At 35.9% G+C, this 25,447-nt stretch overlaps 1 protein-coding gene across 5 annotated transcripts in view; it reads left to right on the forward strand.

The window, feature by feature from the left end:
* The window catches only part of UBR2 (ubiquitin protein ligase E3 component n-recognin 2), a 106,999-nt gene that overhangs the window by 26,095 nt on the left and 55,457 nt on the right, over positions 1 to 25,447 (forward strand). For all 5 annotated transcript variants that reach the window (XM_055406347.2, XM_055406351.2, XM_055406346.2 and 2 more), the window contains exons 3-8: positions 8,870 to 8,948; positions 10,850 to 10,963; positions 17,423 to 17,553; positions 19,711 to 19,849; positions 20,292 to 20,354; positions 24,391 to 24,511. In XM_055406347.2, the coding sequence (XP_055262322.1) occupies positions 8,870 to 8,948; positions 10,850 to 10,963; positions 17,423 to 17,553; positions 19,711 to 19,849; positions 20,292 to 20,354; positions 24,391 to 24,511 (647 nt within the window). The remainder of the gene's footprint in view (positions 1 to 8,869; positions 8,949 to 10,849; positions 10,964 to 17,422; positions 17,554 to 19,710; positions 19,850 to 20,291; positions 20,355 to 24,390; positions 24,512 to 25,447) is intronic.

Raw genomic sequence — 25,447 nt, forward strand, 5'->3', positions numbered from 1 at the left:
GTTGGACGGCATCACAGATTCAATGGACATGAATCTCAGCAAACTCCAGAAGATAGTGGAAGACAAAGGATCCTGGAGTGCTACAGTCCATGAGGTTGCAAAGAGATACAACTTAGGGACTGAACAATAACAAAATATAAAGACAGTGGTTCTCAGGTTTTTAAAACTCCAAAATGTTATCTATCAGAGGCAAAGTAAAACAGAAAGTCACTAAAAATAGAAATATAAACAATGGAGAAAATATAGCAGGCATAAAGTATGATACAGAAGAGAGCTAAAGTAGCAGTTTTCCTTGTATACCTGCTCTTCTGATAAGAATCACACTGGACACTGCCACCCTCATTTCTTATTCCTTTCTTTTTATTTCCTTTCTTCTTTTTCCTTTGGGTGTGCTCAATTGTTCTTTTTCTATTACGGATCCAACACAGACTCCCACATTACATTAGATGTCATTTTTTCCTAAATCACTTCAATCTCCAAAAGGTTGACAGGTCCTGTATGGAACCTAGAAGAGAAGTAAAGGACCTTAGTAGGAAAACTGATGATGTTTAAATTAAGTGTGTAATTTATAATAATATACCAATGTTAATTTCCTTGTACTTTGGTTAACATTAAGGAAAGCTTTTAAGGAAAAGTTACTATGCCAAAGCCTTTGACTGTGTGGATCACAGTAAACTGTGGAGAATTCTGAAAGAGATGGGAATCCCAGACCACCTGACCTGCCTCTTGAGAAACCTGTATGCAGGTCAGGAAGCAACAGTTAGAAATGGACATGGAACAACAGACTGGTTCCAAATAGGAAAAGGAGTACGTCAAGGTTGTATATTGTCACCCTGCTTGTTTAACTTCTATGCAGAGTACATCATGAAGAACGCTGGGCTGGAAGAAGCACAAGCTGGAATCAAGATTGCCAGGAGAAATATCAATAACCTCAGATATGCAGATGACACCACCCTTATGGCAGAAAGTGAAGAGGAACTCAAAAGCCTCTTGATGAAAGTGAAAGAGGAGAGTGAAAAGGTTGGCTTGAAGCTCAACATTCAGAAAACTAAGATCATGGCATCTGGTCCCATCACTTCATGGGAAATAGATGTGGAAGCAGTGTCAGACTTTATTTTTTTGGGTTCCAAAATCACTGCAGATGCTGATTGCAGCCATGAAATTAAAAGACGCTTACTCCTTGGAAGGAAAGTTATGACCAGCCTAGATAGCATATTAAAAAGCAGAGACGTTACTTTGCCAACCAAGGTCCATCTAGTCAAGGCTATATTTCAAGTGGTCATGTATCGATGTGAGAGTTGGACAGTGAAGAAAGCTGATCGCTGAAGAATTGATGCTTTTGAACTGTGGTGCTGGAGAAGACTCTTGAGAGTCCCTTGGACTGCAAGGAGATCCAACCAGTCGATTCTAAAGGAAATCAATCCTGGGTGTTCATTGGAAGGACTGATGCTAAAGCTGAAACTCCAATACTTTGGCCACCTCATGCGACGAGTTGACTCACTGGAAAAGACTCTGATGCTGGTAAAGATTGGGGGCAGGAGGAGACGGGGATGACAGAGAATGAGATGGCTGGATGGCATCACCGACTCGATGGACATGGGTTTGAGTGAACTCCGGGAGTTGGTGATGGACAGGGAGGCCTGGCGTGCTGTGATTCATGGGGTCGCAAAGAGTCGGACACGACTGAGCAACTGAACTGAACTGAAGGGTGTAAAGGAACTATACTATTTTTGCAACTGTTCTATAAATAAAATTATTTCAAAGATAGGAAAAGAAGGTAAACACTGAGTTCAAGAAGTTAGTAGAGATAGAACAATTGAGCGCACTCAAAAGAAGAGAAAGAAGATTCAGAAAATGAAACACAAGTAAAAAGTTTTTAAGGCAATTTTCTGAGAAGACCGAGTAAGAAAAAAAAGGTGAACATATATAAAATTCAGGATGAAGATTGATACACTCACTGCTTTCCTTTGGTGGTGTCATTTCTTGCAAAGCTGGGTCCTCTCTGTTGCTGATTTTTAAAAAGCAGATACCTGTGAAATAAGAAATGAGGGTGGCAGTATCCAGTTTGATTCTAAAATTTGAGAAATTGTGCAGTGTCCAACAGGTGCTAAATTCTTCAAGTCTAAGTGTTTGATGAACAGAATTGTTAGGTGTTTCATTTGGTATAATGGTGCCCTGAAGGAAACTATTGAGACGCTAAAGATGCCGTGAACCAAGAAAATGTGACAATCTCTGAAATGCAAGAATTACGAACAAGTAAATGCAAAAAAAAATTGAAAATGTAGATGAAATGGATAAATTTGTAGAATAGTGATAGGCAACTTGAATATATTATGTGAAATAGTATGAAACATGGAAGGGTAATCAAAGATCTTCCCTCCCTAAAATCCCATACTTGGATGACTATGTTCGGGTGAATTCAGTCACGTTTTGAAGGAACAGTTAATTCCTTTCTTAAACAAGTTACTACAGAAAATGGGAAAGTAGTGAAAACTGCCTCTTTATGAGGCTACTTATCAGCTCGATTTCAAGCCCTGATAAATTCAAGGAGATGTTATAAAGCCATTCCCCTCATTCATATAGATGAAAGAATCCTAAATAAAATATTAAATATCTGAATCCAGGAATATACTAAAAGGGTGATGCATCATGATCAAACAGAATTTAGTTCAGGAATCCAAAGATAGTACATCTTTAAAATAATTATTAATGTAATTCACCATTTTAATAGTTGAAAAAAGAAAAATATTTTACTGATTTGAATCAGAAAAGCGTTTAATAAATTTCAGTTAATGTTTGTGATTTAATTCTTAGCAAACAAAGAATATATAAGGGAACTTATATTGAGTATTCGTATATTAGATTTCTCTAAGTTTTTTTGTTACGGATATTTTCAAGCATAAAGGTAGAGTGAGTGGTCTAATATACCTGTACTCATTGCTGAGCTTCAGTAATCACCAGTGTATGGCAGCTCTTTAATCTGTGCACACGTATAGGCCTGTATACTTTTTCCTGCCCTGCCAGATTATTTTGAAGAACATTCCAGATAGCATACTTTTTTAAAAAATCAACACTCACTATGTGCCTTTTTTCTCTATAACCATGTCTTAAAATAATTAACACTAATTTCTTAATGTTACCTACTGTCTAGCAGGGTTGAACTTGTCTTAATTGACTCATAAATGTGGCTTCAGAGTTCACACATTGCATTTAGCTATTAATCATTTTTTCTTTTAAACTATAATAGCTCCTTTGCTTCTTTTTTTCATTTTTCTATTTCTGTTACTAAGAAACCAGGTCATTTGTCCTATGGAATTTTCCACATTCTAGGTTTGGCTGATTGTGGCCACGTGATATTGCTTAACATTTTTCTTTTTTCCCCAGTCTTTCTTCTAAACAGTTAGTTAGGCTTGGTTAACTTCTATTATTAGGGAAGGGGGTGGATAATAATTTTATAATTATTAATACATAACTTCTTTTAATTATATCTTAACTGACCTGCCCATCAGACACCTGCTTGTTTATTATTTATGTTTGGCTGCGCTGAATCTTTGTTACTGTGAGTGGATTTTCTCTAGTTGCAGTGAGGAGAGCCTACTCTTCATTGTGTTGCACAGGCTTCTCATTGTGGTGGCTTCTCTTGTTGGAGGGCATGGGCTCTAGAGCGAAAGGGCTTCAGTAGTTGTAGCACATAAGCTGACTAGTTGCAGCGTGTGGGCTCCAGGGCATGGGCTCAGTAGTTGTGACACATGGGCTTAGTTACTCTTCTGTGTGTGGAATATCCCCAACCAGGGATCAAACCCATGTCCCCCGCCTTGGCTGGTGGATTCTTATCCACTCTGCCACCCGAGGAAGGTCAGATGCATGACTTCTTATTTCCTCATATCAGGAGGCACGTAATGCTTGGCTGCTTTTAAGATTGACCAGTGGGTTTAGTACCTGGCAGATGCAACCATTGTAAAGGTCTCCTTCAGCCTTTTATTTATTTCTTTATTTTGCCGCATTATGTGGCATGTGGGATCTTATTTCCCTAACCAGGGATTGAACTCATGCTCTCTGCATTGAAAGCGTGGAGTCTTAGCAACCAGACTGCCAGGGAATTCCCTCTACCAGCTTTTTTGCTTAATGTTTTATCAGTCAGTGATGGCCTGCTGCCTGGATCTTTATTTTGTTAGGTGGTCGCAAAATGGTGCTATTATAATTTATCATCTCTTCTTTGTTTATTGGCTAGTCTTCTATAAAGAAGAAATACAATTCCTCATCAATCCTTTGATTATCCTGAGGCACAGTTTATATAGGAAAGGCAAGATAAATGCTTGACTCTTTTTTGAAGAGCACTTTCTTACTAAACCTACAGTGAACATAATACTTAATGAGTGATATCACTAAGTTTATCACTTTCTTAGTAAACTGACAGTGAATGTAATAATAAGAACCTTTAGATATGTTTAATATCTAAAGCCAAGACAAGGATGCCTTCTATTACTGCTGCTGTTTAACATTTTACTCAAAGTCCTTGTCAACAGTATAAGGGAAGAAAAGTAAAAGATATAAACATTGTAAGGAAAAAAATTGTCATTGTGTACAGACCATATACTCATTTACTTCAGGGGAAAAAAGAATCGGCAAACTATTAAAATTGCTTAAGTTTATCAAGGGTATTAAAAATTGATAATGTTTCTTTTCATTATCCTTAACTAACTAGAAAATGAAAAAAAAATTTAAATGTGTGTCATTAAAATGACAAAACCTAGAAAGTAGCTAGATAATTTACTCTTCAGTTCAGTTCAGTCGCTCAGTCGTGTCTGACTCTTTGCGACCCCATGAATCACAGCACACCAGGCCTCCCTGTCCATCACCAACTCCTGGAGTTCACTCAAACTCATGTCCATCGAGTCGGTGATGCCATCCAGCCATCTCATTCTCTGTCGTCCCCGTCTCCTCCCACCCCCAATCCCTCCCAGCATCAGTCTTTCAGTGAGTCAACTCGTCACATGAGGTGGCCAAAGTATTGGAGTTTCAGCTTTAGCATCAGTCCTTCCAATGAACACCCAGGATTGATTTCCTTTAGAATGGACTGGTTGGATCTCCTTGCAGTCCAAGGGACTCTCAAGAGTCTTCTCCAGCACCACAGTTCAAAAGCATCAGTTCTTCGGCGATCATCTTTCTTCACTGTCCAACTCTCACATCCATACATGACCATGGGAGAAACCATAGCCTTGACTAGACGGACCTTTGTTGGCAAAGTAATGTCTCTGCTTTTTAATATACTATCTAGGTTGATCATAACTTTCCTTCCAAGGAGTAAGCGTCTTTTAATTTCATGGCTGCAATCAGCATCTGCAGTGATTTTGGAGCCCAAAAAATAGTCTGACACTGTTTCCACTGTTTTTCCATCTATTTCCCATGAAGTGATGGGACCAGATGCCATGATCTTAGTTTTCTGAATGTTGAGCTTCAAGCCAACCTTTTCACTCTCCTCTTTCACTTTCATCAAGAGGCTTTTGAGTTCCTCTTCACTTTCTGCCATAAGGGTGGTGTCATCTGCATATCTGAGGTTATTGATATTTCTCCCGGCAATCTTGATTCCAGCTTGTGCTTCTTCCAGCCCAGCGTTCCTCATGATGTACTCTGCATAGAAGTTAAATAAGCAGGGTGACAATATACAACCTTGACATACTCCTTTTCCTATTTGGAACCAGTCTGTTGTTCCATGTCCATTTCTAACTGTTGCTTCCTGACCTGCATACAGGTTTCTCAAGAGGCAGGTCAGGTGGTTTGGTATTCCCATCTCTTTCAGAATGTTACACAGTTTATGCTATTACTCCTGAAGTTTATCAATAAATTCCAGGTAATCTGTGTCAAAATTTTAGCTGAGTATTTTTGAGGAACTCTCTAAACTTACATGATTAAGCCTTTAAAAAGGGAGAATAAAGGAGAGTTTATCCTAGCAGATATTAAGATATTCTACAAAAAGCCATAGTAATACAGTGTGGTTTAGTATAAGAACAAATAGGTCACTCAAACATATTAGAGAACCTAGATATAGACCTAAGTAATGGAACTTAATATGTTTAAAGGTGACACCACAATCAATAGGTAAAAATTAGATTGTTTACTAGATGGTTTCAGACAAAGAAAGCAGCTCATTATCTCTGAAGAAATAAAAGTTATCTCTGTTCTGTATTATACACAAAAGTAGATTCCAGATGGATGAAGCACCTAAATGTGGAAAATACCAAAAGATTTCATGGAAGAAAATTACGTTCTTTAAAAGCATATATTTTTGTGACCTCGGATTGGGAAAAGAACTTCTAAAAATCTCAAAGCAGAAACCAATTTGTGTGTAAAGTTATTTTTTGCATCAAAATAGGGAGTTCTGTTTAACAAAGGACCCCATGGGCAAAACTAATCCACACATGTCACATGGGAGACAATATTTACAATGTCTAAATGGCCAAGTGATTAATGTCCACTAGACTAAATTATCGGAGAAGGCAATGGCAAGCCACTCCAGTACTCTTGCCTAGAAAATCCCATGGATGGAGGAACCTGGTAGGCTGCAGTCCATGGGGTCGCTAAGGCTCGGACACGACTGAGCGACTTCACTTTCACTTTTCACTTTCACACACTGGAGAAGGAAATGGCAACCCACTCCAGTGTTCTTGACTGGAGAGTCCCAGGGACCGGGGAGCCTGGTGGGCTTCCGTCTATGGGGTCACACAGAGTCGGACACGACTGAAGTGACTTAGCAGCAGCAGCAGCAGCAGACTAAATTATACAGGGAACTTCTGCAAATAAAGAAGATGAAGCAATCCCAGCAGAAAAATGGGCATAGGATATAACCAGGCAGTTTATAGAAAAGGAAATCCTCAAAGCAGTAAGTATATGAAGAGTTGCTCAAGTGTATTAGAAAAATACAAATTAAAATAGTAAAGTGTCATTTCATAGGGCTTCCCTTGTAGCTCAATCAGTAAAGAATCTGCCTGCAGTGCAGGAGACCTGGGTTCGATCCCTAGGTTGGGAATATACCCTGGAGGAGGGCATGGCAACTCATTCCAGTATCCTTGCCTGAAAAATCTCATGGACTGAGGAGCCTAGTGGCCTGCAGTCCTTGGGGTTGCAAAGAGTTGGGCACGACTGAGAGACTAACACTTACTTACTTACTTATCATTTCATATATGTTAGGCTGGTTGTTGTATAGTTGCTAAGTGTGTCCTACTCTTTTCCCATGAACTGTAACCCACCAAGTTCTTCTGTCCATGAGATTTCCCAGGCAAGAATATCGGAGTGGGTTACCATTTCCTTCTCCAGGGGATCTTCCCAACCCAGGGATTGAACCTGTATCTCCTGCATTGTCTGGTGGATCCTTTACTGCTAAGCCACCAGGGAAGCCCCTGTTAGGCTTGTACATATTAGCAACCCAGAGAAAAACTTAATGCTAGTGAAAATGCAGGGCTATAAAAACCCTTACTGCTGGGAAACATGCCGCCACTCTGTACAGTAGCATGGCACTCAGAATAAAAACTTTATGTGTGTATATGACCCAGCAGTTCTGCTCTAGAGTTGATTTACCAAAGAAAATCTCAAATCAGGTCTATAGAGAACATTTATAGGGATGTTCATTGCAGCACTATTTGTGGTAGAAAGGCATTGGAGGTAATCCAGGTATCCGGTGCAGGGACAGTATAGAGAAAAAATATATTGGAACACTCCATGACATATTATATAGCAGTTAGAAGCAGCACATCAAATGTACACATACAGAATGAATGGATTGTATTGAAGAATTGAAAAAGTAAAGGGCAGAATGATACATAATGGTAAGATTTGCACACATCAAAAATGCATGCATTTAGTAAACAGATATTTACTGTATAGCACAGGAAACTATATTCAGTGTCTTTTAATAACCTATAATGGAAAAGAATCTGAGATATATATGTGTATATGTGTATCTGAATCACTTTGTTATATACCTCAGACTAATAAAATATTGTAAAACAACTATTTTAAAAAGAATTTTAAAAAATACATGTACTCAAAAACATTTTGCAAGAACATATACGGATAAAGGGCTTCTCTGGTGGGTCAGCAAGTAAAGAATCTGCCTGCAATGCAGGAGACCCGGGTTCAGTCTCAGGGTTGGGAAGATCCCCTGGAGGAGGGAATGGCTAGCCTGGAGAATTCCATGGACAGAAGAGCCTGGCAGGCTACCAGTCCATGGGGTCGCAAATAGCTGGACACGACTGAGCCACTAACATATACAAATAAAAGACAATAATAAGGATAGTAGGGTGGTTGCCTATGAGAATACAGAAACAGGATAAGGGGAAATGTAAAGATTTTCATGACTCCCATCTCATTTCATAGAATCATAGAGATTCTCTTATTTAAAGTATGATATGTAAGTATATCTAACTGACAGTATGATAAAAGCAAATGAAGTGACTGAGGCTACCATTGTCAACTCATGCACCTTGTGGAATATTACTCTCCTATCAGAATGTCTTATGAACCATAAATGTTGTGCGACCATCAGAATGTATAATATGTAAAAATCTATTCCATATACATCTGTGTGTTTTAATATAAAATACGATTTCCCAAATCTTTAGAGAAAATTGCCATTCTGGTAATGTGTGCCCTCTAAGACCCCCTAATATAAATCCAATATGAGAAACAGTTTCTTAAGCTGACTTCATTGATCAAAGATGTGACAGATCTTCAGGAGCAATAATTTTTTTCTTCTTACAGCAAGACTTTTCACTATTCTGGTTTTTCTAAGATAGATTCTAGTTTGAAATACTACATTGTAAAATATACAGTTATTTTATACATTCTGATTTTTTTTTCTTTAACTTTACAGAGACTGTGCAGTTGATCCAACTTGTGTTTTATGCATGGAGTGCTTTTTGGGAAGTATTCACAAAGACCACCGATATAGGGTTAGTAATATCCAGATGATAACCACACCTAGTATTGAAATTTATACTCAATACATTTTCTTCTTTTTTAAAATTCCAAGATTTAACACTGAAACTGGGGAGAGTGGTTAAGAAATGTGTTATTTAAGTACCGTTAAACGTGTGATGGCAGTGTAGAGACAAATTATGAATCTAGATTCATGGAATACATGGTTTAAGAAAGGCAAGACAGGTGTTCCAGTATTGGTTTTCAGCTAGTTTGCTTTGCTGTTTATTTTAAGGTTTATTATTTTTCTAATTCTAGGTTTATAAAGCACGTTATCAAAAATTAGAGAATAAAGGTGAGAGTTAAAATGTGAAAGGGAGACTCTGAAGGGAGAATGAGTGAGCAAAATAAGGAAAAGTGACAGAATTATACCTTTAAGAAATATTCTGTTGGTGAACTTTTACAGAATATTTGTTGTTTCTTAATGTTAAAGAGGCACCTACTATTATACAGTGTAGAAGAGAGCCAACTCCAGAACATAAAGCTAACCAGGTTTTGTTTGTTTGTTTTACTGCTATAATGCAATCAATACTTTTCCAAAAATCAGGTGTGTTTGCTTTTAAATCAGGGCCACAGAATACATAGGCAGATTATTGCTAAGCCTGTCCTGGTTCATCTACTGGAGATTGAAGCCAGAGCTATGAACATTGAAGAATTTAGGGAGCTGTTAGTAGCTGGAACTTCTCGCACTAATCTCAAGTAAAATGATAGAGAAGAAATATTGCAGTTGTCTTATTAATTCAAGAGCTTTATTAGTTCAGGACTTTTTCTCCTGTTTGTTTTTATTTACTCTACCCGAGTATTGATAATAATCAACTAAAACAGCTGCAAAATTAAATTAATATTTTTGTATATTCTTTTTATTTTCATAAATCAGCAAGAGAATCCTAGTTTCCTTTAGGCTGTTCTACCTATCTTTGGTAACCAGACACACGTAAGAGCTATAGGGTGAAGTTATCATTTTCCATATGCCTGCCTGCTCATGTTTCTTAGTATCTTTGCAGCCCTTAAGAATAACCGTCATTTGTGAGTTTACATTAATTACCTTGTGATATGTAACACATAAATACTTTCCTTGAGCAAAATATGAAAGGCTCTTTCTAAAATTTGCACCTATACCCATTCATAAACTCACAGCATGTTTTCAGAAGCAGAATTTCCAATCTCCTAATTATTAAATAATAAGTTTTATCTTTCCAGATTCCTTGAATCATTGCTGTATTTTAAGGAAGCTGGAATAATTCTTGACCCCCACAAGTGGTAAAAGGTTTTGTGGCCAGGTGGTATTTCCAAAGTTTTCTTCCTTTTCAAAGAATGCTATTTAGAGAGTTTTAGAAAAGAAAAAATAAATGATTTCTATAGTTTTCATCGGTCACTTTTCTGATACACATGCAGCACTCTTATTAGACTTTTGTAGAAGATAGCAGTTACAGGAATCTTTGTAACTCTTGAATCTGTTATAGTATATGATAGCCTGGTAGCACAGATACCAGCAGTATATCAGTTTAGTCAAAACCTAGCAAGAAAACCCTTGTGATTTTCACTAATTAGAAACTCATGCAAGTGGACATATTTTACCTCTTTAAAATAGATGTAGCCTTGTTTGGTAGAAACCAATTCAATACTGTAAAGCAATTATTCTTCAATTAAAAATAAATAAAAAATAGATGTTGCTTACTAAACACTATAAAGTATCTTATTTTGATATCACTTAAACTAGCCTATAGGCTTATTTAAAATAAGTTTTAAAACATTGAGAGATTTGGCATTTTGATTTTACCTCCAAAGAAATTAAACATTTTAGCAATGTTATTTCCTTAGCACCTGATATTCCTATTTATAATATTGACAAGATACTTTATAATTTCTTTTCAAGATGACAACATCAGGAGGTGGAGGTTTCTGTGACTGTGGTGATACTGAAGCTTGGAAAGAGGGTCCTTACTGTCAGAAACATGAACTTAACACCTATGAAACTGAAGAAGAAGAGGTAAAAACATTTTCACAAAATTGTTACTAAGGAAATACTATTTTAACTATGTTTTTGAAATATTTTCAGACCTAGAATTAGGTTGTAATATAGAATTGTGTAAGTAAAATAGTCCTCTCACAATAAACTGTCCAAGTATACTTGAAGAGCTTTTTTGCATTTTATGGATGCCATACAGTTACTAATAGAACACATTTGAAATTCTAGAAATTTAATTTAATTTGGACTGTTGTATTTGTTTTAAGCATATATGAGTTTTTTTAAGCCTTCATTTTTTATTAAAGGATTATTTTTGTATACATGTAGACCAGTTAACTTAGTTGACTTTTATTTGTGTTGTGACCAAGACTTTGTAGACTGGATACCTTTCTTTTCTGTAGTCATCCATAGCAGCCAGTCCTACTCATCATCTCCCAGTAAATCAGTGTCATTGGATATCTGATGGGACCAAACATTGGGATGATAGCTGAGTACAAATTATACTTATTCCAGTAAATAATGTGCTTTCTAAAATTATCGTTGATCCTTCATTGTTTTTCTTTAAATGATATTTGGAATGATTCAGTGGATTCTCACTAAATAAATAACTTCACACTCTGCTGTTGTGGCAGTTGATATTTGATTTAGGATCTTATTTCAGATTTTATTTTAATTTAATTATTTTTGCTATACACCTGAAACACAACTGATTTAGGATCTTATTTAAGATTTTAATTTTAAATGGCAGAGGGGTGGGTATATTTATAGTACTTATACATTGTTAGTAAGTAGATCTCCTATAGATTTGGGGCAAGTGGACATTACTGGTTCTTCCTCCTGCATATATCTTCCTGGTCTCGAGTATTTTAGCAGAATGACCAAAGAACTTATGGTGTGTAGGACAGTGTCTTTTAAACTGTGTTCCCCATATATTTGTTTGTGTTTCATTTGCTTTGTGCATGTGTTCTGGGATTATTAGCGAAAGAGAGATGCCAAGTGATCAGGGTTTCCGATTTCTCCACTGGCAGTTGGAACAGCTCCATTTTTATCTCTTACATGTTGGATTGGGATTCTGTATATAAAAATACAAGCAAGGCAAACAAAGATAAATTTGGAAAAGGGGGTTTTAACTTTTGAAAAAAAAATTGAGAACTAGTATAAAACTTTAGGATTCTGGGAGAAAATATTAACAAATCATATCTGTTAAGTGTCTGGTATCTAGAATATATATCTTATAACTCAGCAACAAAAAGACAACACAATTAAAAATGGGCAAAGGACCTGAATAGACATTTCTCCAAAGAAGATATAATGACCAACAAACACATGAAAACATGCTCAAGATTATTAGTCATTAGGGAATTATAAATCAAACCACAGTGAGATACCACTTCACACCCAGTAGGATGGACATAATCAAAAAAGTGGTAAATAGATTGGAAAGGATATAGAGAAATTGGAACTCTACAGTGCTAGTAGGAATACAAAATGATTCAACACTGTAGAAAACAGTTTGGGTATTCCTCAAATGGTAACCATTGCCATATAAGCCTGTAATTTCATTTCTAGGTACATATGCGAAAGAATTAAAAACAAATATTCTGATATGTACATGCACAAACATGTTAGTAGCAGCAGCATTTGTAATAGCCAAAAGGTGGAAATAGCCAAAATGTCTCTCAGTGTGTGAATGGATAAACATACAGTGTAATATTACTCAGTTATAGAAAGAAATGAAGTAATGAACTTTGAAAACATCATGAAAGAAGCCAGACACAGAGGATCATATATTTTATGATTCCATTTATATGAAATATCCAGAAGAGAAATCTGTTTCGAACACAGACTGGTGGTTGCCAGGGGATAGGGAAGAGAAGAATGGAGAAAAACTGCTTAATGGGTAAGGGCTTTTACTCTGAAGTGACAGAAATGTTTTAGAACTAGATACAGGTGATTGTGGCTCAGTAGGAGGTACTAGATACCAGCAGATTGTTCACTTTAAGTTTTTTAAGAAAAATTATAAATCTGCTTGCAGTTACTCTGTTGGCTCTATCCTCATACGTTAGTGGGGTAGCTATCAAGTAGTGAAGTCAGGTTAATTTCCTAAATTTTAAGAAGATGCTGGGACTTCAGGTGGTCTAGTGGTTTAGAATCTACATGCCAATGCAGGAGACACAGGTTCAGTCCCTGGTCTGGGAAAATTTCACATGCTGTGGAGCAACTAAGCCCATTAACTGCAACCACTGAGCCCGAGTAGTTGCATGCTGCAGCTACCAAACCCCGAGCGCCTAGAACCCGTGCTCTGCAATAAGAAAAGCCACTGCAATGAGAAGCCCACGCTCACCACAACTAGACAAAGCCTTTGCACAGCAGTGAAGACTCAGTGCAGTAAACATAAAATAAAAAATTTTTTTAAATTTAATGCTGTGGAAAAAGAAAATGCCAGCAAGATACCTGCTTGAGTGAAATTATATCGTCCTGCCTAGAGAAGGAAATGGCAACCCACTCCAGTGTTCTTGCCTGGAGAATCCCAGGGAAGGGGGAGCCTGGTGGGCTTCCGTCTGTGGGGTCACACAGAGTCGGACATGACTGAAGTGACATAGCAGCAGCAGCAGCAGAGAATATATATTCCAGCAGTTTGATAGAGAATCAAACCTCCAGACTCTGCCATTTAATTCCTACTTAAGCATTCAGTTAAGAGAATGAAGTCTTTGAGGAAAGACTAGAAGATATTAAAAAGATAGCATTCTGTTTAGCATACCTGGTCCCCACTCACTGAATTCATACGTTATCTTGGTTTTCTATATTTTGTGCTTGAAATGGAAGAAAGCTATGTAATACCTGGACCATGGCTTTTTAGTCTGTCAATAGAATTGTTTTTATTGAACATAATTTTTATTATACATTCAGCCTACATCTTAAGAAAAAGTTGAAAAAATTGGATTATATACTTCTGTTGGGATAGTGTTTGGAACAGCTGTGTAAGATAACTACTTCTGTTACCCATATTTTGTAGCTGTGGAAACTTGAATCTTATTTTAAGAAAGTTGTCTGCAATACCCACACAGTAAGTGCTGGTGCTGGGCTTTAAACCCAGGTATTTCCGACAACTCTGATAGTACATTACACTGATTTTTGGAACATTTTTGGCAGTGGAATTTTTTAAAATAAAATTTTAATTAAATCCCAATAGTAAAACATAAAATTGGTATTATTAGTGAATTTATTTTTTCTGAGTTGGAATGTATATTATTTACTTGTTAGAAAGGCATTCATGATTATTTTGTTTCTAGTTAATTTCTAGTTTTAGTTGGGCAGTGTGGAGAAAGCGCTCATTCATACCTTATTTGCATAAGACAGCAGTTATGGTTACTTTTTCCCCCTTCTTTTTTTTCTGTTTGGCTGTGTCACTTGGCTTGCAGGATCTTAGTTCCCCAACCAGGGACTAAACACATGCCCTCAGCAGTAAAAACTCAGAGTCCTAACTACTGGACCACCAGGGAATTCTCTTTTTTTTCTTTTGACATTCTAAAAATTCAAACATTATAGAGGAATAGAAGTGTGTCACATAAAAGATTAAAGTTCTCCATAATTCCCATGGTCTTCTAAGATAATGGTAGCCATTTTAGCCTTTTTAACTCACCGACAAAGGCTTGAATTCTAATATAAATGTCATCAAAACCATTATTAATCATAATAGGTAATACAACATAGGATAAGACAGTCATTTATTTTCTCATTCTGACTGACTTATGCTGTGCTAAGAGCACTTTGAACTGAGGTCTCTTCAAATAGCATTTGATTTCCCATTGTACACGTGAATAGACTTGCACAGCCTAGCATCTCTTCACTGCAGAAATGTTTCTTAATCCGTAACCATTTTTAAGAAGTTAACATGTGCATACAAAGATGTCAGAAGAATCTTTATCTGGAGACTTTAAAAATATAGATAATCATATATTTTTAAACAGATATGTATTTCAAATCAGCAACATCTCTGCCAGGCCCTGGGATGTTGTAGAAAAGAGTTTGAACACTACTGGCTTGGATTCTCGAGGTGGCAGTTGTTTCTATCCCAACACCATTTAATTCTTATAAATCCTGTTTATCATAATTCTTCAGTCCTCTAAAATGTCTTGTATTATAGGACATAATTGTAAGAAACGGAATGACCATATAGTGAGATACTATAACCTAGAAAACTGAGTTTTGGTTCTACTTTTTATTTTAGTTCTGTGTGAGGTTCATTTTATGATTACTAGCCACTCTTCTTTGAATCCGCAAAAGGTTCCAGTTCCAGTGCCTTTATAATAGGTGATTTTACTATGTTAACTTCTGAAGTCTCCATCAGAAATGGTAGCAAACCTAGTAGCAGTATAAAAAAAATTTTTTTTTCATGGAACATATAAAGCGTAGGTAGAAAGTTCTGTAAGACTTTGGAAAACGTTCTTCTTACTTTACTTTTTCTTACATTCTTTAAGCCCTGCATCCATCTTCTTTAGGAATCTGTCCTTTTTTCTTCATTCTTGTTATTACTCTCCTCCATTTGATTTATATCAGTTCCATTAAGCTGGTCCTTGGTGAGGATGTACAAAAATGTTTCTGTATCCTTATGTATATTTGCAAGGAAATGCTGGTTCCCATTCCATCATGTTGGAATATATTGATTTTCTTACTGAGAGATGAATATAACACTTTAGCCATTAAACTGAATAACATGTTTATCTTAAATCTCATCATAAGATAAAGCGTTAAGATTAAAGATTGTGTAAAATATTTTTCCAGCCTGACTGAAAGATACCATTGATAAACTTAGTGTATGTTTATAGTAATACTTTTTTACATTAGCCTTGAAATTTATTGACTTCAGTTCAGTTGCTCAGTCGTGTCCGACTCTGCTCAACCCCATGAATCACAGCACGCTAGGCCTCCCTGTCCATCACAAACTCCCGGAGTTCACTCAAACTCATGTCCACAGAGTCGGTGATGCCATCCAGCCATCTCATTCTCGGTCGTCCCCTTCTCCTCCTGCCCCCAACCTTTCCCAGCATCAGAGTCTTTTCCAGTGAGTCAGCTCGTCGCATGAGGTGGCCAAAGTATTGCAGTTTCAGCTTTAGCATCAGTCCTTCCAATGAACACCCAGGATTGATCTCCCCTAGAATGGACTGGTTGGATCTCCTTGCAGTCCAAGGGACTCTCAAGAGTCTTCTCCAGCACCACAGTTCAAAAGCAGCAATTCTTCGGCGATCAGCTTTCTTCACAGTCCAACTCTCACATCCATACATGACCACGGGAAAAACCATTGCCTTGACTAGACGGACCTTGGTTGGCAAAGTAATGTCTCTGCTTTTTAATATACTATCTAGGTTGGTCATAACTTTCCTTCCAAGGAGTAAGCGTCTTTTAATTTCATGGCTGCAATCAGCATCTGCAGTGATTTTGGAGCCCCAAAAAATAAAGTCTGACACTGTTTCCACTGTTTTTCCATCTGTTTCCCATGAAGTGATGGGACCAGATGCCGTGATCTTTGTTTTCTGAATGTTGAGCTTCAAGCCAACCTTTTCACTCTCCTCTTTCACTTTCATCAAGAGGCTTTTGAGTTCCTCTTCACTTTCTGCCATAAGGGTAGTGTCATCTGCATATCTGAGGTTATTGATATTCTCCCAGCAATCTTGATACCAGCTTGTGCTTCTTCCAGCCCAGCGTTCCTCATGATGTACTCTGCATAGAAGTTAAATAAGCAGGGTGACAATATACAGCCTTGACATACTCCTTTTCCTATTTGGAACCAGTCTGTTGTTCCATGTCCATTTCTAACTGTTGCTTCCTGACCTGCATACAGGTTTCTCAAGAGGCAGGTCAGGTGGTCTGGTATTCCCATCTCTTTCAGAATGTTCCACAGTTTATTGTGATCCACACAGTCAAAGGCTTTGGCATAGTCAATGAAGCAGAAATAGATGTTTTTCTGGAACTCTCTTGCTTTCTCCATGATCCAGCGGATGTTGGCAATTTGATCTCTGGTGTCTCTGCCTTTTCTAAAACCTGCTTGAACATCTGGGAGTTCACGGTTCACATATTGCTGAAGCCTGGCTTGGAGAATTTTGAGCATGACTTTACTAGCGTGTGCTGCTAAGTCACTTCAGTCGTGTCCGACTCTGTGCAACCCCATAGACGGAAGCCCACCAGGCTCCCCCTTCCCTGGGATTCTCCAGACAAGAACACTGGAGTGGGTTGCCATTTCCTTCTCCAGTTAGGCATTGGAGAGCCTTGGAATATTTTGATTCAGAAGATTCAGTAATAGGGATTATTGTGGACAAAAAGTTTGATTTGCTGAGATGTAACATATAGGATCAAATTGAAGAGAAATTGACTCTAGAGGATCAGTCAGCCTTTTACAGTAGTATTTTGAGGAGGAAGGCAGAATGGAAAAAAGGAGCATTAATATGGGTTTAACATGGTTGCTTTTTTTTCTTCTTTCAGGATCCTCTTGTCCATTTATCAGAAGACGTGATAGCAAGAACTTATAACATTTTTGCTATTATGTTTCGATATGCAGTAGAGATACTAACCTGGGAAAAAGAAAGTGAATTGCCACCAGATTTAGAGATGATGTAAGTACAACCCATGTATTCTTTGTATTTGCTTATACTCAGTTTTAACCATTTTGATTCTAATTCCTCAAATTAATACAGCTAGGATTGAACATAATCTTTTTAAATTATTAGTTTGCAGCAAAATAATAACCTTGATTTTGTAGTTTTAAAATATATGTGAGCCGTTTAATTAGTTTTTCCCTGTTGGTTGCTTTAGCTGATTTATAGCCATATTTTAGCCACATCAAAGCTGTACCACTGGTTGCAAGCACGGGCATTTTTCTCTTCTTTTTGTGTTAAAGCTGTTAACTTGATAATTCTTTTTGTTTCATCTGTCAGATTTGATTAGGGAATGAGCACTGTGACCTAAGTGAGTTTTTTGGTTTGACTAAATGCACAAATTCAATTTTAACCATTTTGATTCTGAATTTTTTAAAATTTATTCTATACTTTGTGCTTCTTTTGGTGTACATCTGACTTTTTTAATAACCATTTGTTCTTAAATTATTGAGGAGATCGTAAATTTGCAACTGGAGAGCTGGATTCTGCTATAGCTATATTATGGCTACGGACTTACTTTTTTGCATGAATGTGCTTGCCTCGAGCAGCCTTCTCTTTTAATTCTAACAAAGCTTGTTGGAATCATACTCATACTCAAGGTTGAATACAAGTTAGAGTCTAAAGGACATTGGTGCTGTTTCTTTTCTGCTTTCTCAACAGTGTTCCAAATAATCAGGTTATAGTTTATGTTTCTTACTGAAATGAGATGTTAGCATTCCTTTTTGGAAATGTTGAAAATAACTTAGTTAACCTCATAACTTTATCTTCATGTATTTTGAGTTGGAAACCAACTAAGATCTAAATCTAAAATCCAAATTGAGACCCTAGAGAATAGAAAAGTTGTATTTTTATTTTTCTGTTCCATTGTAAGTTTGGGACCACCAGCATAGAAGGAAAACAATCTAACTTACTTCTCTTGTAATGTTTTCTCATCTTAGTAAATGACGTTTCATCTACCCAGAAACCTGAATCACCCATATATCCACTTAGATATCGGGTCCAGCAGGTTCCCCCTGTATCAAGTTGTTCTACTTTTGTTCATCTGCATTACTACTATGGTAGTCCAAATTACATTAATTTCATCCTTGGACAACATGATACCCTTAACCAGACTGCCATATCCACTCTTGTCTCCTGCAGTTCATTCTCCACACTGTAGCCACAGTGAATTTTAAGGCAAATCTGACTATAGCTCCTATTTCACCATTTCAAATCCTGGATTGCTTTTAGGATGGAAAAATCCAAATCTATTTCAAGGTCTTTAAGATTTCTGCCTCTCTCCAGACTAATCTCCTCCTTCCTCCCTGTGCTCTACCGCCCAGTTTACCTTTACCACCTCAGGGTCTTTGCTTTCACTCTTTTCTAGCCCATAGTTTCTCAGCCTTGGCACTGTTGACTTTAGGTGCTAGATATTATGGGCATGACTTGTGCGTTGTAGAATTTTTAGCAACATCATTGGCTTTTACCCACTCACTGGACACCAGTAGCACTCCTGTCCCAGTCATGATGACCAAAAATGTTTCCAGACATTGCCAAGTGGTCGTCTATGGAGGGTTGAGGAGAATTCCCCCCAGTTGATCTCCACTGATAGCTAGTTCTGACTTCAGCTCTCAAGTTACTACTTTGGCAGTTCCCTGAACTCCCAGACTGGTTCTATCCCACTCTGGCATCCTGTTCTTGATAAAAGCCAATTCACACAGATTATATGTATGTATCTTTCACACCAAGTTGATAACATCATAGAATGTGGGGACCACAGATGACTTCGTTACTGATATGTGCCTAGTACCTAGCACATTCCCTAGGACAAAGTGTCTGAAGTGAAAGTGTTAGGTGCTCAGTCATGTCCAACTCTTTGTGACCCCACGGACTGTAGCCCTCTAGCCTTCTCTGTCTATTGAATTCTCCAGGCAAGAGTAATGGAGTGGGTTGCCATGCCCTTCTCCAGGGAATCTTTCCAACCCAGGGATTGAACCCTGGTCTCCTGCATTATAGGCAGATTCTTTACCATCTGAGATACTAGAGAATCCCAGAACAAAGTGTTCTCTTAATAAATCATCCCAGAGCAGGGTGATATGCAAATAGATGGTGTATAATTAATGTTTTATCCCACAGCGAGAAGAGTGACACCTACTATTGCATGCTGTTTAATGATGAGGTTCATACCTATGAACAAGTTATTTATACTCTTCAGAAAGCGGTTAACTGTACACAAAAAGAAGCCATTGGCTTTGCAACTACAGTAGATCGAGATGTAAGTAATTTCGTTACATTGATGTTGCATAATTACACTTTTAATACAGGTAAGGTATCCTAGAAATTTAAGTTAAAAGTGTTTGTCTAGGTTTTTTTTTTTTAATTTCATATGAATATTGTCCCAAATATATATTGGATATAACAGTAGGCTATTGTCAGAAAGTTTAGGTGAAAACATAAATTGCCTTCATTCTACACAGAAGAACAGATGTAATGTTGTTCAAAGGTATATACTTACTGATGGCTTGAAAATGTTAGGATTGCTTTGAAGGAAAATATTTTAATTTACTTTCTAATTAATGAATAAAATAAACATTGTAAATATTAAAAATTTACCAGAGTTGTTATATGCTCATAGAACACTGTTTACTGATTCAAAAATTATTAATACTGAATATAAATATTTTTGCAAGTTAATCTCAGAATGTCTTTATTTACAGGGACGTAGGTCTGTTCGATATGGAGAATTCCAGTATTGTGAACAAGCAAAATCAATAATTGTGGTAAGTAATATAATAACATGTCTACACTTGTATTTTTTATTAGTATAAAACTAGTCCCACATTTTGGTGTTTATGAATACATTTTTCTGCCTTCATGAATGTAAAGCCGACATCAGCCAAAAATCATGTTTAAAGATAGGTTAGTTTAACATTGCTTGTTGATTTACCTAGTTTTTTTAAGCTGTAAGATTGATATAAAAAATGAACGTTTAGATGCAATACATATTTTTTTTTTCTCTCTTCTTATTTCTTCATCAGAGATGTCTTAGAAAGTTTTTTGCTTTTTGTTTTGTTTTTGATAGGGTTTCATGTTACCTTTTTAGGAATTAAATTGGCCTTTAGCACCAAGATTAGAATTCAAGGGAAGTTGTTTCTTGGTACCTTATAGCAGGGTATGCTGTATATCCTAATAGCATTTAGTATATATATAATACATCTGAAAGAAAACTATTCCCCACATTTAGATTTATTTTTAAAAGTTAGAATTTATTGTTTTAAACTATTCCATGTAACTGCATTTTATGTAATGTCCTTTTAAAGTATAATTTTATATATTGTAAAATATTTTAAATATATAGATAAAATATGGAGATAACATAGTAAATGCCTGTGTGCTACATTATATCTTATTTTCTTCATGCTTAGTTTAAATAAATAGTGCAGAGGCCCTTGTATTATCTCTTCTAAATCCCATTCCCCTTCCTCTTTCACTGGAGATAACTACTCTTGTTAATTAATTTTTCAATTCCATACATGCCTTTATCTGCTAAATACCTATCAATATTATATGCATTGATTTGGACATCTTTAAACATTATATAACAAGATTCATACTGAATTATTATATTGTAACTTGGCTTTTCATTTCAGTGTTATTTCTAGATTTATCTGTATTGATACATGTATGGTATAAAGTATTCCATTGATGACTATACCATCAATGGTGATTTGTCTTTTCATGTCAGTGTTGTTTCTAGATTTATCTGTTTTGATATATGTATCTGTAAAGTATTCCATTGATGACTATACCATAATTTTACATTCTCCTGTTGATGGAGAGTTTGGATATTTCCAGTTTTTTCTATGACTGTCAGTCCTGCTATGGATGTTTTTTGGTCCACTTGTTGCATAAAAGCAAAAGTTTCTCTAGTATATATACCAAGAAATGAAATTGTCGAGTTGTTAAGTTATAAGCATTTTCAGCCATACTAGATTTTGCCAAGTTAATCTCCAAAATAGTGGTACCCAATATACATTCCAACCAGCAGTGAAGTACAGTTCCTATGTCTCTACCGCTTTGTCGGAACTACATATTGTCAAATTAAACAATTTTTGCCAACCTGCTGTGTTTGTATGGCATCTCATCTGTTAAATTTGCACTGCCTTGATTACTGAGTATCTTATTTCATATTTATTGTATTGGTCATTTAAGTTTTTTGTAAATTTCTTGTTCATACCCTTTACCCATTTTTTTATTAAGTTATTTGTCTTCTTCTTACTCATTCATAGGGGTTCTTTACATAATCTGAATCCTGATCTTTTGTTGCAGTATCTTTTCCTGACATACGACTTTATATCTTATTTGTGATGCCTCTCCTTGAACAAAAACTTTAATTTTAATGTAGCAAACTATGTTTTTCTGTTTATGAGTTTGGGTCTTATTTTAAAAATTCTTGATATCTGGACATACTCAATTTAATAGTGCATTAGAAACAATACTGTGGTAGAACATTCCCATTCTTAGGAACTATATACCGAAGTTTTTAGAAATAAGAGGACATGATCCATATAAGTTACCTTCCGTGGTTCTTTTTTGTTTGTGTGTGGAAGAAGAAAGATAATGTGTAAATGATAAAGCAATTATGATAGAATTTTACAGGTAATTTTACAGAATCCAGGTAAAGGAGATGACATTTTTTCCCTTTAATTTGTTGTTTAATAGTATTATTTCAGTTTTTCCCTAAAAAATAAGTACTTGTAGTCTCTGGTAGTGTCTACATAGATATAGCAATACTATTTTCATAATATAGAATAGAAAGTCCAGAAATAGACACTAGAATGAGGAAAATCTAGGACAAAGATATGTTCTAAGGGAGGAGGAGAGCTTCTTAACCAAGACTAGAACCCCAGGAGTTAAAAAGAATACATTTTTTTGGCTACATAAAAAAATTTGCATAGCAGAATATTATTAAAAATGTCAGTAAATTTAGAAAAATTATTTCTATCACAAAGGACAGACATTTAATGTTTATGATGAACAGAGCACTTGCAGATTATCAAGTAGGGAGCAAACAACAGAATAGAAAAATGGACATGGGGTATGGAAAGACAACCACAGCAGAGATAATCTCAGTGGTATAAATATATGTAAAAAGAGACTGAAACTCACTAGTAATTAGCAAAATGACAGAGAGATTTCATACCCAACAGATGGAGAAATTAGAGTGATAAAGTACCTTGCAGGCAGAGAAGCATAAATTACTACCATGTATTTAGAAAACAGTCTAGTAGCATATATTACAATTTTGCCTCTCCTCGAAATTTATCCCATAAAAATATAAGCACCAGTTAGTTTGTGTGCAAAGATGTTTAGTACTACATTTGTTGTAGTCATAGAAGATTGAAACAGAGAATATGAATACCCTTCTCTAGAGAATGTTTAAATAAATCCACACCACAGAATATGATGAGTCATTAAGCTCCCCCCGCAAAAATATCTGTTAGCTCAAAGATGCAAAAGGGTATGGTAATATTCCATTTTTTGGAAATCAAATAAAAGTCTTTATAACTGTGTACATATATGACACATATAGGTGGATAAAATATGCAAAGGTATACTGTGCTAAAGTGTGCTATGAAGATGGGATGAGATGGGTAGAGAGATGATTCAAAAAGAAAAGGAAAAGGGGGAAAAAACATGTTAAATGAAAAGTTTTGATAGACTTAAATACATTTCTCCAAAGAAGATATGCAGATTGGCAAAGAACATGGAAACATGCTCAGTATTACTAATCATTAGGGGAATGCAAGTAAAATCCACAATAAGATAGCACCTCATATGCATTAGGATGGCTATTATAAACAACAACAATAACAGAAAATCACAGGTATTGGCAAGGGAGAAATTGGAACCCTTGTGTGCTATTGGTGGGAATGTAAAATGGTGCAACCACTATGGAAAATAGTATGGTGCTTCCTCAAAAAATTAAAAACAGAATTACCATATGACCCAACAGTTTCGCTTCTGATTATGTGCACAGAAGAATTGAAAGCAGAGTCTCGTGTTCATAACAGCATTATTCAGTTGACAAAAGGTGACTATCAGTTCATCCACTGGTGGACACCTGAGCAATTTAACTGGATGAATGGTTAAACAGAATTTATATACATACAATAGAATTTTATCCAGCCTTAAAAAGGAAGAAAATTCTGGTACACATTACAGTGTAGATGAACCTTGAGGACATTATGCTAAGTGAAATAAGGAGTCACAAGAAGGTAATGTATGGTTCTGTTTGTATGAGGTACCAGAGTGGGTACAGAGTTTCAGTTTAGAGAGATGAAGAGTTCTGGAAATCAGTTGCACACCAGTGTGTCCTTTGCACCACAGAACTGCAGACTTAAAAATGGTTAAGCTGGAAAGTGTTGCGTGTTTACTGTAGTTTTTTTTAAAGTATTGATAACATCACATTTGTGCAGTGAAGTAAATTATTCAAATTAGTGTGTAATTACACTAAGAAATTAGTTTAAAAACATACAGCCAGTTTAACACTTAAATAATTTGTAATTGGTGGGTCACATTTTCAGATATAAGACCAAGAATTCAGGTTAAAACTGTAACTTCTGACTTTTTGGTAAGAATCCTAGGATTCCTTCTAGAAAATTAGAATCTGAATAAAGCAACCCAAGTTGTGTTTTTCTTACACACATACATGAATAAGATGAGAGTGTAGTTAAATAAAAATTTGACTTATTTTCTATAAAATAGCCTTTTTAAGTTTGCTTGTTTTTTTTCATCCTGTCATTTCTTTTTAAGAGAAATACCAGTAGACAGACAAAGCCACTCAAAGTTCAAGTTATGCATTCGTCTATTGTCGCACATCAGAATTTTGGTTTGAAACTTTTGTCTTGGCTGGGAAGTATTATTGGATATTCAGGTAGGTCCATAAAACCTTTTACAAATTGACTTAAAAATGAGCTTATATGCTTTAGCAAAACTATTTTGGAAAAGTAACAAATGGAATCAGGTGTTCTGGTTTGTTTGGGGTTTTTTTGCTTGTTTCATGTTTTAAAATACCATCTCAGAATATCTTTATATACACAAATATTTCCCAAATTTTGATCTATGGGATCTTTTTCATATGCATAGATTTATGTATTTTCATACATAAATAAAAGATATTTATTTATCTTCAAATAAATAAAGGAAACAGTGGATTAAACAATTATAAATGATTTTAATATGCTAATGAATCTAAATCTTACCAGCTTGATAAAATAACCTGTTTTTAATGGAGCATCCTATGGAATTCTCTTCCACAAAGCAAGCTGGAAAATGCTACTGTGAATAGAACCTAAATGGTTAACCGTTTAAAGGATATCTTTGTTTTGATTTCTACAATTTGTGTTTACCAATAATTTGCAGCCCTGAAAATATGCAAATTTGAAGTTACTGTGTATTTGAGTTTTTGTTTTTCCACAGTCTACAGATTAGATAATCTTTTAAAAGTAGTGGTAACAATTAAGAGCCTTCATGTCCAATGCCAAAAATACAAGTTTGTTGTGTAACACTGAAGAATAAACTAGGAATACATCTAAGCTGTCTGTCCTACATTTCTTCAGGCAAGGGATGTGGTTTGAATAGATGAAATTCCAATGTTTGCTATAAAGAAAATTTCTAAAACATTTGTATTAAAAAGCTATTAGAAAGAGTCTTGCCAACTGTGAACTGACAGGTGAAAATCAGGAGGCGTGGAAATTTAGGAGAACGTGAAGCCTTTTAATTGTCTTTCCAGTTAATTTTCTTAACCTTTTTTAACTTTGCTGTTTTCCATTGGGTATCTGTCTGAATGCCAGGTACTGTGCTATAGAAT

Source organism: Moschus berezovskii, chromosome 23 (genome assembly GCF_049115385.1).
Source record: "Moschus berezovskii isolate FMDL1 chromosome 23, NW_MosBer_1.0, whole genome shotgun sequence".
Classification (NCBI taxonomy): Eukaryota; Metazoa; Chordata; class Mammalia; order Artiodactyla; family Moschidae; genus Moschus; species Moschus berezovskii.